Source organism: Fringilla coelebs, assembly GCF_963513975.1.
Source record: "Fringilla coelebs genome assembly, chromosome: 11".
In the NCBI taxonomy this organism is placed as follows: domain Eukaryota; kingdom Metazoa; phylum Chordata; class Aves; order Passeriformes; family Fringillidae; genus Fringilla; species Fringilla coelebs.
In genome coordinates, this window is record NC_140037.1 from 4,664,580 (window position 1) to 4,686,262 (window position 21,683).

General features: G+C 60.3%; 1 protein-coding gene across 2 annotated transcripts; it reads right to left on the bottom strand.

The window, feature by feature from the left end:
• Positions 1 to 5,044: 5,044 nt before the first annotated feature.
• On the bottom strand, positions 5,045 to 21,227 carry TSC22D3 (TSC22 domain family member 3). 2 transcript variants are annotated; one of them, XM_084212997.1, is made up of 3 exons: positions 20,788 to 21,227; positions 6,842 to 6,893; positions 5,045 to 6,282 (listed from the first exon to the last, which is right to left on the bottom strand). In XM_084212997.1, the coding sequence occupies exons 1-3, from the start codon at positions 21,108 to 21,110 to the stop codon at positions 6,037 to 6,039; spliced, it is 621 nt and encodes a 206-aa protein (XP_084069123.1). In that variant the 5' UTR covers positions 21,111 to 21,227; the 3' UTR covers positions 5,045 to 6,036. The 2 variants fall into 2 exon arrangements, with proteins under 2 accessions (XP_084069123.1, XP_084069124.1); XM_084212998.1 differs by lacking the exon at positions 20,788 to 21,227 and adding an exon at positions 7,185 to 7,483.
• Between the last annotated feature and the right edge of the window lie 456 nt (positions 21,228 to 21,683).

Genomic DNA, 21,683 nt, shown 5'->3' on the forward strand with positions numbered 1-21,683 from the left:
TTCCTTTTCTATTCTTAGCTAAGCCTTCTGATGAAATCCTTCCTTCTATTCTTTTAGTATAGTTTTTAATAATATATACATCATAAAATAATAAATCAAGCCTTCTGAAACATGGAGTCAACTTTCTCATCTCTTCCCCCATCCTGGGACCCCTGCAATCACTGTCACACCCACACTGATTTTCCTGGGGATTATGCTGTTTCTAATGATCAATTAAAGCAAATTGGCCAGGTCCCCCAGGCCCCTAAATCCCAGTTAATCCCTGGCACCTTCTGTAACTCCAAGTGCTCATTCATTAAGTGGCAGTCCCATGGGGAAGTGTTTGCTCCAAGTGTGGTTCTTCCCACATGAAACCTTCCGGGTCTGGGTTGTTTGTCTGGGTTCGAGAACTTGCTGTTTCTAATTGAGTTGTTTATTCTGGTGCTGTTTGCTCTGAGCCAATCTCCCTTTCTTGGCTGGAATGAGGAAGTTCACTTTCTCAGGAACATTTTACTGCTTAGCTGCCTCCTTATCGCCACTAATGATCCCATTAACCTCCTAAGAGCTGTTGTGCTGGCTCTGGCACGGACAGGCAGGAGGCATCTCAGGTTGTTTGTGCCTTTTGCCCTCCTCTCACCCTCCTGCATGACCCACCTGTTTTCCACCTGCCTCAGCAACTTTTGCCGGCAGTATCTCCTGCTTTTCGCTAACACAATCCGACGCACTCCATCCCCTTCCCTCTTCTCCCATCCTCTAAGCTTGTCTCCTTGGGGCTGTTTGACCTTGTCTCTACCTGGGAATCTGAAGTCCTTTTGCTACAGCAGATCCCACAGCTATCCCAGCCCAGGGGAGTGTCTGTCCAGAGGATTACACACAAAGCCACCTCACCACGGGTACAGAGCTGTGGCTCCCTGTGTGCTGACCCGTGGCAGAATGTGGGCAGATGGCTCCTCACTGGGCTCCAGCTGGGTGGGGATGACAGAGCAGCCAGCATGTCTGGCTCCCAGAAGCATGACACTCCTGTGCCACAGGCAGGGACCTACAGGGACAGCTGGACCCAGCCAGACCAAAGTGTCACAGAATTCCAGAATCCCAGAATGGTCTGGGTTGGAAGAGACCTCTAAAGGTCATCTATTCCACCCTCCTGCTACGGGCAGGGACAAGTTCCAGTAGACCAGGTTGCTCCAAGCCCCATCCACCTTGGGCTTGAACACTTCCAGGGATCCAGGGGCAGCCGCAGCTTCTTTGGGCACCCTGTGCCAGGGTCTCACCATCCTTATCGTGAAAAACTCCTTTCCTATATCCAGTCTAATTCTGTCCCACTTGTCCTATTGCAACAGGACCTGCTGACAGGTTTTTCCCTCCACAGGACTTGACCAGGCTGGGGACACGGCTGCGGTCCACAGAGCACAGGGCATAAGCCATGGCATTATTTTTATTTTTCCCAATGGGAAAACTCATCCTGCAGCACAGGAGAATGTAGAAAGGATACCTGAGGACTGAGAGAATGAGCCAGCTGCTCTCCTGAGGCATCCCCAGCAGTACTCAGAGCAGGGAGAGGTGCTGTGCCGAGGGCAGCTGGTGGTGGTGAGGTGTTGGCAGGAGTGCAGTGCACCCTGTGCACGCCGGGGTGGCTGCGGTCGTGCTGCCAGGTTACTGCCTGCTGTTTGTTTCACTTCCTGCTACCAACAAATGCCTGTGGCTGGGTGCAGGTGCCGGGGACACAAACTGCCAGGGAACACCGAGTGTGCATCCGTGCAGCCCTGCCCTGGCCCCCACCCTCACAGTGAGCCCTGGGCACAGGCAGCCGCTGCCCTCTGCAGCCGGCTGGGCTTGCTCTGGCAGGTCCCCATCCCACTGGGGCTGTGGGGGGACAGGGGTTGGCAGTTCCTGGGAGGGGGGGACTGCCCTGAGACCTGTGCTGGGGCCAAAAGCCCTGAGGGGGCTGTCGGCTGGCACTGCTGGGTCCTGTCCCAGCCCTAAGCAGAGGGCACAGGCCCGGGCTGGCTCCCCAGTTATGTAAGTTATGTCCCCGGTGCGGCATGGCAGCAGCCGCTCCGCAAGGACTGCCTGTGCTGTTTTGGGATGTGCTGACACTGCCCCGCAGGTGTCAGTGCCCGTGGGCTGACAGTGCTGGCAGAGGGCACAGCTGCAGTGTGCCTGGGGTGGGCAGCCCTGCCAGCAGCTCCTGGCATACACGTGTGCTGGGAACAGCTCCCTTACCTCTGCCTGGGCCGTGGTCTGCCTGCCATGGAGGCCTGAAACCTCTTACTCAGCTGGGACTACTTGGGGGCATGCTAGGGTCTCAGCCTGACTCGACCTTGGAAAAACCCCCTTCACAGGGAACATGAACAGAGGGGAAACTGAGGCACAGCAGAAGGGTGGGTGAGCTGTGGGAATGTGCTACACGAGGACCCTCAGCTCTGGTGCAGCTTCTCTGTGCCCTCCACCCACCCTGCTGCACGGGCTCTTGGGGGATGAGGTCTGCATGCTGGCTTGTAGCTGGTGCATCCTTGTGCTTGCATCTCGCCCTCTCCAGCTGTCTCAGATGGGGCAGGCTCCCGGTGCTCATGGAATGCTTGTGCAGGTGTCCTGGGAGGCTGCTGCACACAGAGCCCCAGCATCCTGGCTGCCTGTGTAGGCTCCAGCTGGTTCTTGCTCTCACCATGCACGAACCCCCATGGCGCCAAGCTGCGGCTTGCTGAGGGCTGGCGCCACGGCTTGTGCCACTCTCCAGTGAGAGCCTCCACTCTGCAGCACAGCTTCCCCTTCTGAGAGGGCCCCCAGTCCTGGGCAGCTGTGGTGGGCTGACCTGGATCCCTGGGGGTGCCAGGCACCAAGGAAAATCCCACACATGCATGTGGAAAATCCCACACATGCATCTGTCTGCAAAGCTCCCGCAGGGCTGGGCTGGGCTGGGACATGATGTTCAATTTGAGGAGCAGGGAAGCACACAGTGTTTGAGACACAGGCAGGGATGTTGCATAAGGCCCTTCTGCCTGGCTGGAGTGGAATCTCCCCAGGAGAACACAGTGAAGGAGTGAGAACACGCAGGGTTGCGGGTGTCTCCCCTATATCCTGGCCCTTGGGCAGACCCTCAAATTCTGCTGCCCTCCCCGCACTGGTTCAAACCCCCTCCCAGGCTGCTGCTCACCTGTGCTCGCTGCACTAAGCATCACGTACACAGGCTTCCCACCCTCTGCAACAACATGCACCTCCCGAGCCCTTTTCTCTATCGTTCCCCTGAGCTGAGCCAGTCGGGCTGGGCTGGGAGTCACTGGGGGCCAGGGGAGGCCGGGTGCAGGATGTCAGGGGGTGCAGGATGCTGGGGTGTTCGCTGACCCCTGGGGCACCATGGGGCAGTGGGGAGGGGGGGACTCTGCAAGGGCTGCCCTATGCCATTGGCTGGCACTTTGTCACACCACGTCGCAGGACGGGAAAGGCTCTGCCTACCCGTGGGAGGAAGGCTGAGCTCTGGAACAAGTGGTTGGGAGCAGGCGGCTGCAATGAGCGGGTTTTGCCACAGCCTGTCCCCGTCTGCCTCTGTGCTCTGCAGGACCCCAAGGCTGTGGGGACGGGACAGAGGACGGGGAGAGGCAGCAAACAGGACTACCGACCCCATCACTGCACCCCTTGAACGCAGCTGGATTGAGGGTGCAATTAGAACAAATGTGGCACAGAGCTCATTGCTGCAGGCCAAAGCTTCCCCAGCCAAGAGGGGCCAGAAGGATGGCCGGACCATTTCTCACCACCCCCAACACCCACCGCAGTGACCTGGCCAGTGCAAGCACAGCTGGATCCAGCTGCCCTTCCTGGAGCAGCTGTAAAGCCTGAGAGGCTGGCAGCACTTGGGGATCTGCTGCAGTGCCTGTGTGTGCACGGGATGCGTATGTACGTGGTAGAGGAGCCTGAACCTTTTTACACAGACACAGAAAAAGTTATCAGACACACAGGGAAAGTCATCACACACACGCACTCACAAGGCACAAGCGTGTACCCTTGCAAGAGCACTTGCAGGGCTGCCTACAGAAGGCTGCTGTGGGGTCACCATGTTGAGACAGACAGAACAGGGAAGAGAAAGCCACCCAAAATTGATTTCAAGCCCGTAGCCTGTGTTTTGTTGTTTACCCAGCGTTTCCAGGGTACCAACCACCCCCAGCTCTGTGACTCACACAGGGCTGGGCCTGAACCTCCCTCACCACAGCAGAGACACGAAACTGTGTGGAGCTGTGCTGCTGCAGCACAGGGCATGGCCCCCTAGCTGCTCCCCGGCCTCAGGCACTGCCGGCCCAAGGAGGCTCCGGATGGTCCAGGAGCCTCTGGTCTCTAGAAAACCCCAGGGGAGGTTACTGCACCTTGCTTCAAACATCCTACCAGCCTGGGGCTCTGCACAAACACCTCCAGGCTTTAACCTGTAGTGGCCGTCAGCAGCCCCAGAGATGGAGGGTTCACGCATTTTTTTGCCCTCCCTCACATACCCCATGGGGCTGAATCAAAAGCTGGCTGCGCCCTAGAACAGCGTTGGGACATTACCCACCCCTGTCCAGCATTGTTCAATCCAGATGACCCAACCTCTTATCTCATATTTTGAGATTATATCTCATGTTTTGAGATGGCCCAAAATGAAAAAAAAAACAACCAAACAATAAATATCAATGATGGCTGTGAGGACAAAAACAGCAGAGGAAGAGAATAGCTGGGGGTACATACAGCTCCACACAGCCTGGCAAGAGCCTCCTTTCTGCTTGTGCCCCCAAGTCTGCCCTGTACAAGTGTGACACAGGTAACAGAGATCTGCAGGTTCCCAACACTTTTCCCTACCACACATCCAGCTCCTGGAAGGGGCTGCCCACTCATATCTCCAAAAACCCATCTTGGTTCAGCCAGGGCCATCTAGGGGGAACTAAACCCCTCTGCAAAGGTGAGGAGATGCCAGGTTTTTCCAGCTGCGGAATAGCATCAGCCCAGTATCCTCACCGGTCCCATTCCAGCAATTCTCAGTCCCTTCCCCACTGCCACCACCCTCCCACCTCTTCCCAACCACAGACACAGCTTGGGGCATGGGTATATATAAAAAGTAAAGTTTATTGCCATTTCTATCTAGATTTACACAACAGTGTCACCGCTTCTGACAACAAAAGCAATGTCCCGTCACATCCCAGAGAACAGGCCAGGGACAGAAGGGAGCCCAGGAACACAGGCTGGCTCCTCCATCCCAGTGGGCCAGAGCACAACCTGCTTTGTGGCTCTGCCCAGTGCTCAGTCCGGATCCTCCCAGCGCTGCCGCACGGTTCTGTCAGGTGGGACGTCAGAGAGGAGTGAACCTGCCCCCTCCTTGGTGTCACTCGCAATAGTTGGCTATCCACTGCCAGGTGCTCACCATTCCAGTCTGCCTTCGAATGCCCCACATGCTGAGATGGGCACGGCTGACCCAGAGCGGGCACCCCACAGCCTCGGAGGCACCTCTCGTGCACATGTTTATACACAGATACAGCTACAGAAGATGCCCAAGCTAACAAACCAAGCTGTTTTTCCTTGTAATCCCCACACTGCTGTGCGTTCAGCCACGGTCTACGCTGCAGCTGCCAGCCCGGTGCTGCTCAGTCTGGGTCGGGTTCCAGCAGGCTCCTGGGTAGCTTGCGGGACACATCTGCTTTGCTCACTAAACACGGATCTCCCTCCAATGCCAGGCTTTGCCAGAAAAAGACACCCCCCTGCAGAATGCAACCGTGGCCCGGGGCTTGGCGCGCACTCCTTCCAACCGCAGGTTACCATCACGGTGCCAAAGACTGCCCGGGACAGGCACCACAGATCTCCTCCTGGCACCTGGTGGGCGGTTGGATGGGGAGGGGGGATCAACTGCCCCTGTCTTCCTTGCAGAAGAGCATCCTCATGGAGACGGCCGCTGGCTCTGCGGGCTGGCCAGGGCTGCCCGAGGGGCACGGCTCAGTGCCAGGGTCTGGCAGTCCTTCGTGTGAGATGAAGGTGGAAAAGATTTTGCAGGAGATTAAGTAGAAAGAGTTCTGTGGCTCTGCCCACCCCGAGGACAGAGCCACCTTACACCGCAGAGCCCCCGGAGTGCTGAGCCGGGGCAGCCACTCCGGGGCTCTGCTCCTCAGGGCACAGCACCTCTGCTGGGAGCCGGGACTGGAACTTCTCCAGCTGCTCAGGGCTGGCCAGGGTCTTCAGGAGGCTGTTCTCACGCTCCAGCTGGGAGTTTTTCTCCAACAGTTCCTTGATTTGCTCTTTCAGGACCTCCACTTCCTCCCGCACAGCATACATCAGATGATTTTTCACAAGATCCTGCAAAAGGCCATGGAAGAGACCAATTAATGGAGAGTAATGCCCAGGGGGTTGATCCCTCCTGTTCCCAAGTGCTGGGGCAAATGCCAAATGCTGCAGAAGCTTTTCCCAAGGACCATCCCTCCCCACCGAATCCCACTCTTGGAACCCTGGCCAGGGCTTGGTGCTCATCCAGCATAGCTCCCTCAGCCGCCATCTCTCTGGTCTCTCTGCATCCAGAAGCACTTTCCAGCCCCCTCACCTACCCCGGCATTTGGGGGCTGGAGTTCCCGAGCACCCGGGGAACCCGGCTCGGGCTCCCCAAGACGCTGAAAGTCCCCTTGCACGTCCCTCGCTCCCGGCGCACTGCGGAGCCGCTGGAGCCAATGAGCTTCGCGGCGGTCGCAGACAAAGAGCAGCTCTGCCTGGCAGCGGGATGGGGAGTGGGGACCCCCGTGGGCAGAGGGACCCCCACCTTGGGCAGAGCACCCACCCGGGAGCGGGAAGATCACCCCCGTGCACAGCACCCGCGGAGCGACGGGGGAAGGTGCGGGGGAGAGGGGATAGAGCTGCAGCTCACCATCGCCTGCTCGATCTTGTTGTCAATGGCCACCACGCTGGCTCCGGAGGCGCTGGAAGAGAGCGGAGAGGCCGAGGGTCAGCACCGAAACCTCCCTTCCCCTGGGGTCCGTGCACCGCGACACCTCGCCCCCAACCAGTGGATCGGGGCGTCCTCCTCCCCAAGGGAATTCCTTAATTCAGGCACCGGTCGCACATGTCCTTTGCTCCCGGAGTAGCAATGCTCCCCGCCCCCCATAATCCATGGGCTTCGCAGCAGCACCCCCCGGGCACCGGGACGCCCCTTCCCCCAGATCTCTGCAGCGAACGGCGGGGACGCCGCGGCGCACCGGGGCTGCCCCTACCTGTTGTCCAGCTTCACGGAGACTACATCCCCCCCGAGGAGGGAGGAGAAGAAGGAGATGGAGAAGTTGTGAAGCTGGTAGACAGCCACCTCCATGGGGGACTGGTACATGCCGGTGCTCATAGCTGCGGGCGCAGTGACACACACTCGCACACACGGAGCAAAACGCACTGGCGGGGTCTCCGCGCCGTCCGCGCTTATATTGGCAGCGCCCGCCCTGCCGGGAGGGGCGAACGCGGCGGAGACCGCCCGCCGCCCGCAGCGCCGCGCCGGGGGCTGCGCCGGTACTGCCCGCCGGTACGGCACACTGCCCCCTCGGTACTGCTCCCTCACCCCGAGTACTGCACCGGCACTGCCTCCCTCAGTCCTGCTCCCTCACCCCCGTACTGCACCTCTCTGCAGCCCCTCCGCCCCTTCCAGTTAAACCACAGCACGGCGCCGTCCCGGCGCAAGGACCCCGCGCTTCAGCACTGTGCCCCCCCAATCTGCACCCCCACTCAACACCCCTCGTCTGTTGCAAGCAGAGTCCTAGGACCCCCGGCACCCCTCGTACAACTCCCGATAGCCCACAAGCCTCAGCATCCCCTTCCTCTGCTCCTGGGCCCCCAGGATGGGGATTTAGTCTGGGGGACACATGCATCTGCTTGGGGGCTGGGAGAAGGGGCGAACCCGGTCTGCATTTGGAGGTGCAGCCTGCAGGTCGCGCACAGTGAGGCCCCGTGACTGTAAAAGGGAGGCAGGAGGGAAAGGGGAGCCATGGGCATTCAAAATAGAACCCGGGGTGCAAAATGGAAATGTGAGTCAAAAACAGAAAGGGGCTGCAAAAAAACCCTGGGTGCATAAGAGAAACGGGGATGTAAAACAAACGGAAACAGGAGTGACAAACAACAGAAACGAGAGCAGAAAAACAACCCAGGCGTAAAAAACAACTCTAGGAGGAGAAATGAAAACCTGCGCGCAGAGAAAACCCGGGGCGCAGAACCAACCCAGGGTACAGAACACACCCTGAAGTTGCAGAACAACAACTGCGGAGTGCACAACAAACCCGGGATACAGAACAACACCGCGGAGTGCAGAAAAGCCTCCGGATACAGAACAAAGCAGAGGTACAAAACGAACTCGGGGTACAGAGCGAAACAACCCTAGGGTGCAGAGCCAACCCGGTGTGCAGAACAAGAAATCTAGGGTGCAACAGAATGACCTTGTGGTGCGGAATAAATTCGGGCTACATAACACGCTCTGGGTGCAGAACAACAACCTAGGGATGCAGAGCAAACCTGGGGTCCAGAACAAAATCGGGCTCCGTAAGAAACTCGGGAGCACTAAACACCGCCACCCCTGGGTGTCAGAACAGTGCCGAGTTACTGAACAACACCCTCGGGCTCCCGAACGGCGGCCCCGGGGCCCCGCAGCCGCCCCAGCACGGAGCGCTCCGGGCACCGAACGCGCCCTCGGCTCGGCGGCCCCGCCCCGCGTTACATAACCGCGCTGCGGGAGGGCGCCCCCCCGCGGGCACGAGCGGCACTGCAGCGGCCGGGCGTGGGCTGGCACCCTGTTTGCGCGCACTGGCACCCTGTGTGCGCGCACTGGCACCCTGTGTGCGCGCACTGGCGTCCCTGTGTGCGCGCATTGGCGCCCCTGTGTGCGCGCATTGGCGCCCCTGTGTGCGCGCACTGGCGTCCCTGTGTGCACGCACTGGCACCCTGTGTGCGCGCACTGGCGTCCCTGTGTGCGCGCACTGGCACCCTGTGTGCGCGCACTGGCACCCTGTGTGCGCGCACTGGCGTCCCTGTGTGCGCGCACTGGCACCCTGTGTGCGCGCACTGGCACCCTGTGGGCACGCACTCGCGTGTAAGCCCCGCGGGCACGACGGGTCCTTCCCGTGTCCTCAGAGCAATTTATACACAGAGCAAGTGGGTCTCCTCCGAGAAGATGAAGCAGGGCCCCTAAAACGCCCCCAGCATCCCAGGGGCTGGGGTGGCGCTGCCCACCGGTGCTGCCTCCACTGCCATTGGCCGCCCGCTTGTCTCGGGATCCGGGGTTGTCTGCTGCCCCTGACGGCGGGGGCTCATTCCCTGCTGGGCATGGCGAGGCTGATGCTGAACGGCAGACCCCACACACGCCACAGTATCCAAGAAAGAGTTAGTGTTGGCAGGGCATGTGCACTCCAGGGATGCTGCAAAGGACACTCAGCACCCCAATCCAGGGGGTACTGAATGTAGCTGGCACTTTGCTGCTGGGAGAGGCCAAGGAACCCGGACTTGTGGGTGTCTTGCTGTGCCCCTTCCTCGAGCAGGGAGGGAGAGCAGAGTGTAATTTCCCCATCAGAAAGGGAAACTGAGGCACAGTGCAGCACACCTGCTGCTGGGAGCAAGACCTAGCCAGGCAGCTCTCCACAAACCCCATCCCAGAGCAGAGTGAGGATGCTGTGCTGCCTGTGAACTGCAGCCGGAGCATATGTGGGTGCCCTGGGACATGCGGGTTTGATGTGGAGATGTGAGAAAGCATTTTTCTCCCTGGTGGGCCCATCTGAGACCTGGGGGGGAGAGGGGAGGGGGTGGAATTATGCACGTTCCCCTGCATCAGCACTACTCTGGCCCATGCAATGCTGCTGTACAGGGGCAGGGTGCTGGCACTGAAGAGAGCAGGCAGGTGTCTGTTTCCCAAGCCCCAGGGCTGGCCTGTGCTCCTCCCCTCACCCATACCAGGCCCGACTTACCAGTCCCTCCTTCTGAAGAGGCTCGGGGAGTACGGCGGCTGGAAGGCCATGCCGCCTGTGACCCTGCTCCTGCCCCTCTGTTCCTAGCAGCGATGCTGGCTCTGCCTGTGGCTGTGTCCCCCCAGCTTGCAATAGCAGAGACAGCCTGGGTGTTGGCTGCATCCAGGGGCTCCAGCCACAGGGTAAACATGCTGGGAGATGACCTCAGCTGCACTCAATTGGCCCTTTCAAGGCCAATGGCCAGTGTGCCATCCCGAGCTGCGCGGGTGCCCCCCTCCCTGGAGAGATGAAAGGCCTCTGTGTGCACTTGTCCCCAGAGTGGCTGGTGGTGGGCTTGGTGGCAGCCCCCGGGACACAGCTTTGTCCCTCCGCTGGGACAAGTCCAGACCACCCACACCAGGGGTCCTTTGACTGAGTTTGCCACTGCAGCTCATGAATCGTGCTGCTTTCACTGGGGAGAAGACAGGAGAGGTGGGGAGAGCGTTTTCTCCCACAGTTGTGCCACCTCCTGTCTTCTGCAGAGGGGTGTCAACAGCAGAGAGATGGGGTGGTGGAGCCCAGCCTGCCCCCAGCCCTGGCAGCTGTGCCTCTGTCCCCACCTCCTGCGATATGGCCCCCCCAGTCCTGGTTCAGCCTCCTTCCCAAAGGAAGCCCTAAATCATTAGTGGCAGCGACCAAGGGCTCCAGAACCGGCAGACCAGAGCCTGGCTGGTGGTCCTTGTCTCACAGCTTGAGGTTCCTGGTCCCTGCCTGGTATCTTTCTGATGCATCACTCAGGCACCAAGGACTGAGAAAAAAAACCCAAATATTTCTGCAGCTATTGAAGTGCAGCTGGAAAATGCTTTGGGGGGAGATTGCTTCAGCTCTGCCACCTCCAATATTCTTCCCATGGAGCTGGGACTATTGCAAAAATAAACCAGTGTAAGTCACCGATTTCCCTGCAGTCCTCCTGAGTCTTTCCTCCCAGCCCTGCCTGCATCACTGCTCAGGGCATGGGCTCCTCACTTAGGCTGGGCAGGATGCTGTTGGCCTTCAAGATACCACAGCAAGGGATGCTCTGGAGGGATGAAGAAGCAGAAGTTTCTTTCCTGGCATTCAGTAAATGAGGGATCCCTATGCAGCCAGGGCCAGGGCAGGGTCAGCCTGGGCAGGGGGCTGCAGCTCCACCCCTCCCGTGGTGGGAGGGCTCCTGAGCGTGTAGGGGAGCACACACAACCAGGGTCACCTTGCAGCCCCCACAAGCAAGTGCTGCCTGCACACGTGCGTGCACACACAGCACACCCACACGCCCACGTCCCCTGCCTGCACACGTGTGTTTGCAGCCCACAGGAGCGTGTGCTCTGCACACAGGGGCACACCCTGCACATGCATGTGCACATTGGTGCACCTGGAGCTGATGATCTTGAGGGTCTTTTCTGACCTGAATGCTTCTGTGACCCCGTGACACACACTGTGTGCCAAACAAACGCTGGTGTTCTGCGTGCAGACGCACGGGCGCTGCTGGCACCCCTGCACACGCTGCAGTGACTGACAGTGATGCCCAGCCCTGCCCGCACACTGTCAGCAGCACGGCACGGCACAGAGTGGCTCCGCGTGCCCCTGCACAGCTGGAGGGCACCCCCAGCGCTCAGCTACCACCTGCAGCCCTCCTGGCACCTCCACAGCTCTGCTGGATCCTGCTTTGCGCCAGCTCTCCCCAGGAGCTCCTCTGAGCTGCCCCAATGCCCCCGCAGCAGCAGGGTCCTACATGGGGCTCCAGCTGCCCCCCAAGTGCTGGGGGGGGCCCTTCCTAGCACATCACAGCCCTGGCCTTGCCAGGCTGCGAGCAGCCACCTCCTCTCCCATCACCTGCTCCTGCTCCTCCGAGCAGAGCAGGGCGGGCAACATGCCACCTTGCTCCTCCTAAGGAGCAGGTCAGCAGGACAGCTACCCTATGGCACCAGTGATGGGCGCTTGGAGCCTGCTGGCCAAGAGGGGCCAGTGGTGTGAACTGCATCCCCGAGGCACCAGCATGGCAGCTCCTGCATCTGCACACAGGGGCAGGAGGTTCATCAGGCCGGGCCTGGCTCACTGAGGTTATTTTGGTGACAGCAGCCACAATGCAGGGCAGTTGTGACGCTAATTGTTGTGCTCTCTGGGGATAAAAAGCACCCATGGTTGTCATCAAGCAGTGAGGAGAGGCAGTGACACCAAGCAATGATGTTATCACCCCAGCAGTGGCCCTGCAGGACACCCCAAAGCTGCCAGCAGCCTCTCAGCCCTTACACAGCCTGCGCCTCAGCCCAGAAGATGCCAATCCCCCTACTGGGTGACATTAAGTGACAACCCCCTCCTCAGCAATGGGACTTGGAGTTCTGCAGCCACCACAGGCTGGAGAAAGGGGTGATAGGGAGGAGGACAAGGGGATTATCTCTTGCTGCCTGGCATCCTACACCTGCACAGTGCTGTGGGTCAGGGGACATGCCCTCTCCCCACAGCCCCAGGGACAAGCCATGCTTTTGTACTGAGCCCTGCGTGTTGAACCTGCTCCAGGCACTGCAGTGCCACACACCAAAGGATGCTCCTGTCCTGGTCGTGGCCAATGGAGCTGGAGGGGTGTTGGGGCTTCAGGAGCAGCCCTGGCTCCCCAGACTTGGCTCTCCCCCTGCTCATGGCTCCGTGGCAGTTTTCCTGGCTTGCTCCCTCCCAAGGACTCAGCTCAATGGGAGGAAGGCCCTTCAGAGGGTCCGAGGCGTGGGAAATGTTTATAGCCTGGCCTCAGAGACACTGGAGAGCAAAATGGGAAAGGCGCAGAGCCAAGGCTGCCCAGGCTGCTATGCAGAGCCAGATCTCCTGCTCCAAGGGTCACAGCAGAATGGGAGAGGAAAAGCTACAGCTTGCAAGCTAAGAAAACTCTGCCTGTCACGGCCCAAAAACCTGCAACTCTGGTGGTACCAGCCAAGGTACTGGCAATGCCAGCAGCAGGGCATCCTAGCCGTGCCCTGCAGGAACAGAGGAAGTGTGGCTGGGGACAATGGTGATGGCTGGGGCCTGTGGTTGCTTATGGCAGGAAGGGCTGGGTGTGGGACAGGCCTGAGGAGCTCCAGGTCTTGTCCAGCAGTTCTATCCTGGTTCTGGGAAAGAAGAGGTAGTGCTATGGGCTGCCCACAGGCAAACAGGCAGCTGAGTCACCTGCCATGGAATCCCAGGATCCTGAACAGCAGCTGCCTGCCCAATGGCACTGGTGTGGGGCTTTTGTGCCAGTCACAAGGGCTGTGGGCCTAGCACTGCCAGAGCACACCAGCTGTCCAGATCTTGGTTTCCTCCTCCCGCAGATTCCCTGGCTGAGCTGCTCAGGCCTGGGACTACCCTCCAGCTCAGCTGGTTCCTCCTAGGAGCTGTGTGAGACATGCAGAAGCCCTATGAGAGCAGGAACCCTGTGACATGGGGACCGAGGTCATGCCCATCAGAGCCTTGGAGGGGTCCTAAATCCCCCAACTCAAGGCATGTGCTACTCCAGAACAGCAGGTAACCATGCTGGGGAAGCCCAGGGACAGTTTCAGTGAGGGAAGGCCAGAGGGGAACCTACCCTTGGGAAGGCTGACAGGGAACATGTCCTCCTTCCCTTCATGCCCAGTGGAGGCAGAGTGAGCTCTGTGGCCATGGGCAGGGGACACAGGTGACCCACCCCACCAGGCAGCAGGCATGGGCAGGGATTGTGCTGTGGAGACTCCTCCAACCTGTCAGGCTGGAGGCAGTGTGGGGTGGTGGAGGGAGCTCTGGTAGGCTCCCGTGTCCAGCTGTGGGGCTGACTGCTTCCTCTGATAAAGGTACTTGGCTGTACTCCCAGTTCTGTTTTTTTCTAGCATGTGAGTGCACACCCTCAAGCCAGCCTGCTGAGAGCTGCAATTTTTCCTTAACTTTGTCACCAGACCCTCTTCTTCCTCCTGTGCCCCAAGCAGGAGTTCCTCCCAGCAGCAGTGTGAGGAGGGGAGGTAAGAGAGGAGCCAGTTTCAGCCATGTTGGAAGCCAGAGTGGACCCAGTTCCCTTCTGACCATGTTGGAAGCCCCCAGAATCACAGCTTCCCCAGGCAGGCTGGTATAGGAGAGGAAGAGGAAAAAAGGCTCATTGGGCTGTTACCAGCCCTGGATCATGTGGCCAAACATCCTATCTTGCTGGCGTTTGTCAACACCAGCCCCATGCTGCTGCTGCCAATCCAGTGCAGACACCCTGGTGGGTGCCCTGCCAGGGGCTGTGGGGCACCCTTGCACCTCACTGCTCCCCCTAAAGGGTCCCACAGCAGCCAAATGCTGAGGTGAGAGTGCCAGTGAAAATCCTGCAGCTTTCTCTGAGCACCATGCCTAGCTGTCAGGGAGTGCAGCTAACCCCCACCATGCTACTGGCTCCCATGGACCAGGGATGCCCAGCCCCAGGGAGGATTGCAGGCTGAACCCTTGGCAGAGCTTTAATCCACAAATCTGTCTGCAGAGCAAAGTGTTTTCACACCCAGGGGCCGGGCTGGAGTGCTGTCACTGAACTCGGTGTTATCGCCCCCTGCTTACCTGCGCCCTGCCCCGGCGCTCTTCCCAGCCACGGCTCTGAACTCCCGAACTGTCCTTGCTTCTCAGTTTACTGGGTTATCCTGGACAGCCCCAACTGGGTCGTCCCCAGATCCTGGGTGCTCTTTTCTGGTCCCCTTTCAGGGGAGTCGGGATAGAGCATAGGTGGTTGCAACGCTGAAGAGACCTCCCACAGCACGAGGGCTGCGCTGCCCTCGCCCCCAAGCAGGCAGCCTGGGCTCTGCCTCCCCCAGCCCCTCCTACAGCTTTGCAGGGATCCTCAGCCCGAGAGAGGAGCCCCAAAGGATGCCCTCTGGCATCCTCCAAATACAATCCCAGGCCCCTTTTCCGGCAGGAGCGGGCGCTCCAGAGCCCTGCTAGGCGCTGGCAGCTGCTGCCCTGCAGCGTGCAGGAGTGCCCGCTCGCTAATTGGGAGGCAGCTCGTTATGTAATGAGGACAGAGGCAGGGGAGCAGCAAGAGCTGTGCAGCGCACCCCACGCTACCCAAATCTGCTCTTCCAGCCCAGAATAAGCCCTGTTTATGGATCTCCTCAAGCCCTTCACTGGCCCCTTCCACAGGTGCTGGAGCCTGGTGCTCTCCTGCCTGGCCCAATGCTTGAGGAGAGCCGCAGCAAGAGCCCCAGCAATACCCAAGGCACAGCTGGACCCCGGGGGGGTGCAAAGCCCAGCAGAGCTGACCCGGCGGGGGCTGGGGGCAGAGGAGCTGTGCTTGGCTGGTACAGGAGCCAGCACCCACAGGAGGTCAGGCAAGGACATGTAGGGCAGCACGGCTTCAGCAGAGACGGTTATTAATACCCTGCCTGGCCTTTGCATGGAATCCTGGGCATTTCAAATCAGGGACCTTCACTGAAACCCTGCCGTCACTGACATTTCAGAACAATAACAACGTGAAAGACAATCGGTTCCTGGCAGGACGTATACCTGTGGTGCTGCCCAGGCTCTCTGTGTGCCCGACCTCAGCAGCCAGCTATCACCTCACTTGTGCCAACCCTTGGGAACAACCCAAGACCACCCCCTGCCTCCAAACCTCCCAGAGCAGTCCTGCTCCTTTTCCTTTCCTGCTCCACAGACATATCACTGTGATGGTCTCAGTAAAGGACAGGGAAATGTCTTGTCCTGCCCCACGGCATCTACCGCCCTCTGCCAGTCTGAACAGGGCTGCCATCCCCAGGGAATTGCAGGTAGGGGTGGCAAGGACTGGATCCCACCCTGATCCTGGAGTCTGAAGGGCCCAGAGTTTCTTCTCTGCCACTAGAGTTGTTTTGCAGCAAAAGCCCCCTCAAATATATATATAAAACTCAGCACACAGGCAGAGGACGATCTCCTGTCCCAAAGCCAGCCATGTTCAGTACCTGGATAAATATAACTCAGAGCTCATTTGCAAAGCATCAGGATGGGTTGCAGCCTCTCTCACCTCTCCAGCCCTCTTCTCCCAACACACACCCTGGGGTAAAGTTGGAGATGATGACCTCAGGAGTCTTTTCCAACCTAATGAGTTCTGTGATTCTCTGCCCTCTACCAACAGGGCCTCAGTCCTTCCCAAGGGCAGGATCCACCTGGAGACTCACTGGCCTTGGCAGTCCACATAAAGCACATGGACCCATACATGGTCACATCCCCTGGGCACACACACAGCTGCCAGGCTCTGACAACATATATCCCAAGCCTTTCCAAGCCCTTTGGTACCATGCACGTCACAGTGCTCCCCCAAAGTACAGAGTCAGCTTTAACCCTCTTTGTGCTGGGCAGTGGCCAAGGAGGTGGTGTCAGGTCCCAGCAGAGACTGTCCAGGATCAGGCCATGTCTCACCAGCAAAGGATAATGTGATGCTGGAGAGAGGGGGCATGATGCTGGGATCAGGGCAGAGCCCTGCAGCCTCCTTCAGCTCCAACCTCTTCCTCATTTTTACAGTTCAAAGCTGGAAAAAATCCTGTCCAGCCTTTTCCCCATAGGGCCATGCTGTCATCCCTGCCTGACCTCGGGACACCTACTTCTGCCTGTGCAGAGCCAAATGCCTGCCCTAGCAGATGGGTAGTGCTGGAGAATCCCCAGAGAACCAAGATGACAGGCTGCTGGGAAGCTGACGTTGGCATCACCAGACTGGCTCAGCTGTGCCAGCCCCCTTGGCCATTGCCTTGTGGTCAGCAGTAAATGATTCCCTCCCAAGGGGCTGGAGGGGCTGAGCATGTCTCTCCTGTGCTCCAGAGCGCACATCCTTCTGGAGGGAGCTGGCTCTTGCAGGAACAGGCAGGGACAGGCATGGAGCATGGTGTGGCACATGCTGCTGCCAGCCCTGCCGAGCCATGCCAACCCAGTGTGCTGTGCAGAGCCCCTGTGAGCCTGATCTGCTGGGTCATGGGCTGGGGGTCCCAAGGTATTGAGATGCCCACGATGGAGACCACAGCAAGCTGAGCTGGCTGCCTGCCTGACATCTTCCCGAGGCTGGGAGGATTTGGGTGTGCCAAGGTCAGCACCTCCAGCAGTACAAGCTACTAGCTGCCACTGAAGCAACATCTCCCCAGCACCTTGGTGGTGTGTAAGGCTTGCAACAACACTGCAGGCCACAGGTCAGGCTATGTGCAGCTCTGTCTTGTGGGAGCAAAGCAAAGAAAGCCCTGGTGCATGGTTCTGGAGCGTGGGGAGACTCTCCTGGCCCCCTCCATGGCAGAGCTGTCCCAGGGCCAGAAGAAGGCAAGTAGGACAGCTCGGTGCTACACCCACACCTCTCTCATGCTCACTCATGGCCCTTCTCCCCATCAATGTGTCCTTGTTGCTTCAGCCCACTCAGCCAGCTGGAATGCTTGCCCTGGCCCTGCCACCTCAGGGTGCCCTTTATGCCCTGGCTCCTCTCCTCCTGCATTGCTGCTGCAAAGTGACACCCGACAGACAGGAACAAGTGGTGCTCTGACACAAATGCCACTCTGGTACTGCTGCCCTGGCAGCTCTTGCTTGCTGGCCTGCCCTTACAGCAGGAAAGACAGTGCTGCCCTTGCTTTGCCCAAATCCATGCTTCCCCCAGCCCCTTACACCGAGCTTCCTTGCCTCCCTGTGTGACTCCCGTGGCTTGCCTAGGCCTGGGAGAAAGTGGCCCTCAGCTCCTTTCATGGCTCAGACCAAAGGATAGGTCACTGCCCAACCTGGTGGATGGAGCAGCAGGTCTGGCAGTGCCTACAGATGATCTGGCTATGCAGAGGTGTCCCCTCACAGGGGGCAGGATGGGCACAAGCTGGCCAGGCTGCCAGGTGTTGCCCAGGAGTGGCTGGGCAGGAATGCTGGCACACCTGGCTGATGTGGGCAAGTGGGCTGGTATGTACCTCCTCTTCCCAACCAGAGCCAGGCAGGTCCTGCTTGGATCACAGGCTAGCACACACCCAGGGGGCTGCTTCCCCAGCAGTGCTGACCTCCTCTCACACCCCTGGCTCCCCTCAGCCACCTGGCTCAGGAAAAGGTGCCACGTGGTCAGGGGCCTGCTCCCCCTGGCCTACACTCAGTCAGGCTTGTGTTTGGTCTGGGATAACGCTGGCATTACAGCGGGATGGCAAAGAGGCATTACAGAGGGATGGCTTTCTGCTCACGTCACTGGCACCTGCAGGGAGAAGGTGTGCCCAGCCAGGGTGGTGGCAGCTGTCCTCCCTATACCCGGTGCTTCCACGTGAGCATGGTCCCTCGGCACTGCTGACACTTCCCTGGAAAGCAGTTTGTGATGTCCTATGTGAGGACACAGTGGGGAGAAGCCCTTTCTGCACAGGATCCTGTGCACTCCAGAAACAGCCGGGCTTTCTGCAGGAGCATGAGCCCTGGAGGCAATTGGTCCAGAGCATGCCTTCCTTGTGCATCCCTAACAACATCCCTGCTGTGAGCAAAGGGTATGGAGAGCCTGGCAGGGACCACCCAGCCAGAGAAAGCCCCAGAGACAGGTTAGACAGGCTGAAATGTGTGTTGTCTGAGAAGTCCAGCACTGACCTGACCCTGACTGAGTTGTCTCCAGCCAGGCCCTGAGCCAGCTCAACTCTGGGTTTAGGATCTTGGGCATCCCATGCTGTCCTGGATGTCAGCCACATATGAGGATGTGTATCCACACATCTTTCCCCTCCTCCTGTGTTGCTGTAGGAGCACATCCACCAAAACAATGGGCACCAAATGGTTTGGGTTCCCTGGTGCCAGCAGCAGGGTGCCCTTATCAGGCATGTTATCGGGGTGTTCCTCTGGCACCCACAATCCTCCGCTGTGTATGCTATCTCCTCTTGGATGTGTTGGCTCATTCCCCAGAAGGAGAAAGTTCAGGCTGGAGCAAAACAACTGCAAACACAGGTGTGGGCACACCTAGCTCCAGTGCCTGGGGCCATGCACCCAGCTCCCCCATGTTGTGCCACCTAGGGGTGGCAGGGGATCACCCAGGCAGCCTCCAGACCAAGGTGCCTGGACACTGGGCATGATAGAGGAGCATAGCTTTGCACCACACCGTAGCACAGCCTGTGACAAACACAATGCATGGAGCTTCTTGGGACACATCACATGACAGGGCAGGGAAGACAGGCAGCAAGGAATGCGAAGGCACACTGACAGAGAGAAGTCCTTGTCCCTCGGCATCTCTGCTCACTCCCTACCTCACCGGGAGCACCACAGGTCCTGCTCCAGCAGCGATGAGTTCGAAAGCAGCCCGCTGTGCCCATATCAGTGGCCTATGGCCCACAGGCACTGTCACTGACTGCCCCAGCAAGCCTCCCAGGTGCTTGGCTCTTACCCCAGCCCTGGCAGCCCGTGCTGGGGACAACGTCTTGCTTCCCCCTTCACCCACGGTGCCAACTTGCTGCAGCCTCCCAGGGAGGAGGGGAACCTCTCGCTCCTGTTCCTTCTCAGCTGGGTAGGTTCACTGCTCCCCGTACGGGCCAGGCAGCAGCGCCCTGGCAGGTATCCCAGCTCCTCCCTTCCCACCTGAGCGGCAGCTCGGCGTTATGTAAGTGCAGGAAGAGCAAGGCCGGCTCGAGGCAGCAGCCTCTCGGCGTCAGACGCTGCTGGGCGAGGAGGCGGGAGTGCGCCGGGGCGGCTCACACGCGTGGGGCAGCCACGTGTGAGCCCACCCGCTGCCGCTCCGCGCACAGCCCGGGAGCACGCCCACGGTGCGTGTGCTGGCAAGGGGATGGCGAGGTGTCTCTGAACGCCTGGCTGCTGCTCCCCGTGCGCGGTACCCACCCATGGCAGAGCAGCAAGCCCCAGAGCCGCTGCCCGCCGTGCCAGCCAGGCAGACATCTGCACCTGAGGCGCTGATGGGCCACAGGTCTCCGCAGGGTAGTGGATGTGTCCCACCTGCCCAAGACACTGGAAGTCTCGGGCACCTGCGGCATTACTGGCACAGCTCGGCTCTCTCAGGCTGAACCGGGGAGAGCCAGACCTGCCAGCCCCCGTACAGGCTACTCCTCCACAGGCTGTCACCAGAGCCAGCCCCACACAGCGCCAGTGCAGGACCTGAGACAGCTCTGCTCACTCCTCCCCCTCTGGGGTGCACCTCAGCAGGGCTGGGGAGCCTGCAGAGTGGGAGCCCCTGGGACCTCCTGCTCAGTCTCCTCTGCTCTCACTGCTAGAGGAGGGAGCAGGGAAGACCCCAAAGTCCTGCCTCCTAAGTCTGCCAGGGAATGGATGGCAGCAGCCCCCAGCACTTTCAGCTGTGGGGACGCAGGGAGCCTGCCCAGAGGAACCCCAAGACCGACTCGGGCAGGGCAGAGCCACTTTCCAGGCACGGGAAGTACCACTCCGGGCCAAACCTGTGTCCACTCCGGGGAGGGCCAGGGGAGCTGCCAAAAGGACAGGAGCTGGCACTGGGACTCAGACTCCCTACCCAGGCTCTCAGTGACGCTCAAGATGGCTTTCGAGGCTGCACAGCTGCTTCCCAAGGAACCTGCTGCGCTCTCCACGAAGGATGGGGCCGATGCCTGTCTGTCTGTCGCTGGACACTATCCATGCCCCTGCGGGCACTGTCTGTGTGGACAGAGGTGGCCAGGGAGATGAGCAGACTCCAGCGGCCAAGACACACAGCTGGGGGCTGTTGTCACTGCCCGGCAGACACACGGCACCACAAGACAGGCACGGCGGGCACGGCAGAGCAAAGCCACCCGGACCCGCGCCCAGGAATGGGCTGGCACCACGTACGGACTCCGTGCCAGACGAGGCCTCTCCCCACCCAGATTCCACCGCCGCTGACAACCCCCCAGCCCCGGGTCACACGAGTCCCCTTCTCTTGCCAGCCCCACATCGCTGCCAGCTCCGAGCCCGCTGCCCCTGGGCGCCCGGCCCCGGCAGCTCACAGGCTCCTGGCGGTGACACCCACCTGTGGAAGAGGAGGAGGATGGAGAGCAGGGTCTGGTCGATATTCCTGTTGCAGATGCCCTGGTTGAAGAGGTAGCAGGGGTCCCGCACGACGGGTTCCAGCGAGTCCTGGCGCATGATGGAGCTCAGCTTGTCGGTGTTGAGGTTCTGTCGGACCAGCTGCTCCCGCAGCTGCCGGAAGCTGCTCACGGTGGGGCTGCCCGGGTTGTTGTTCTCGCCCCCGGCCCCCTCCTCCAGCCCGCTCCGGTTGGCCAGATCCAGGCAGCAGCTGCAGCAGTCCAGCCCCACGGGCGACCGGCACTCCTCCGCGGGCGACGAGGACATCCCGGGGGGCCCCGTGCCTGGCCACGGCGGCGGCGCCGGGGCCGCTCCCGGGGCCGCGGAGGGCGAGCGGCTGCAGGACGCGCCCGGTGTCGAGCGCCGCGAGCGGCCCCCGCCCGCCCCGGTCCCGTTCCGCCCGGCCCGGCCCCGTTCCGCCCCGTCCCCGTTCCGCCCGCCCCGGCTCCGCCCCGGGCCGGCCCCGCGCATCCTGCCTCGCTCCGCTCCTCTCCCCGCCTCCACCCCCGCCCCGCTCCGCCCCGGCCCCGCCGCTCTCCGCCCGCCCCGAGCAGCCGTCCCCCGGCAGCGCACCCACCCCACGCTTGGGTCCGGGAGAAGCTGGCGAATTGTAACATGAAGTGACGTGGGGTGACGAAGGGCCACGATGCCCCTTTCCCGGTGGGGACCCTCGCCCCGCTCTGTGCTTCCCGGGGGTGGCGTGGGCGCTGAGGAGGCTGGCGCTGCCCGTGGCATCACTCCCTGAAACATTGGCACAGGCAGCCCGCGTGGCTCCGGAGACGGGGCAGGAAATAGGAAAAAAGGACGAAAGGTCCCACGATGGGAGGAGAAGCCAGGAAG

Coding starts and splice junctions, on each gene's coding strand:
- TSC22D3 (XM_084212997.1), bottom strand. CDS start 21,110: ATGTCCTCGTCGCCCGCGGAGGAGTGCCGGTCGCCCGTGGGGCTGGAC. Junction 6,894..20,787: donor ATCCTCCTCCTCTTCCACAG/GTGGGTGTCACC, acceptor GCTCTCTTCCAG/CGCCTCCGGAGCCAGCGTGG. Junction 6,283..6,841: donor ACAAGATCGAGCAGGCGATG/GTGAGCTGCAGC, acceptor GGCCTTTTGCAG/GATCTTGTGAAAAATCATCT.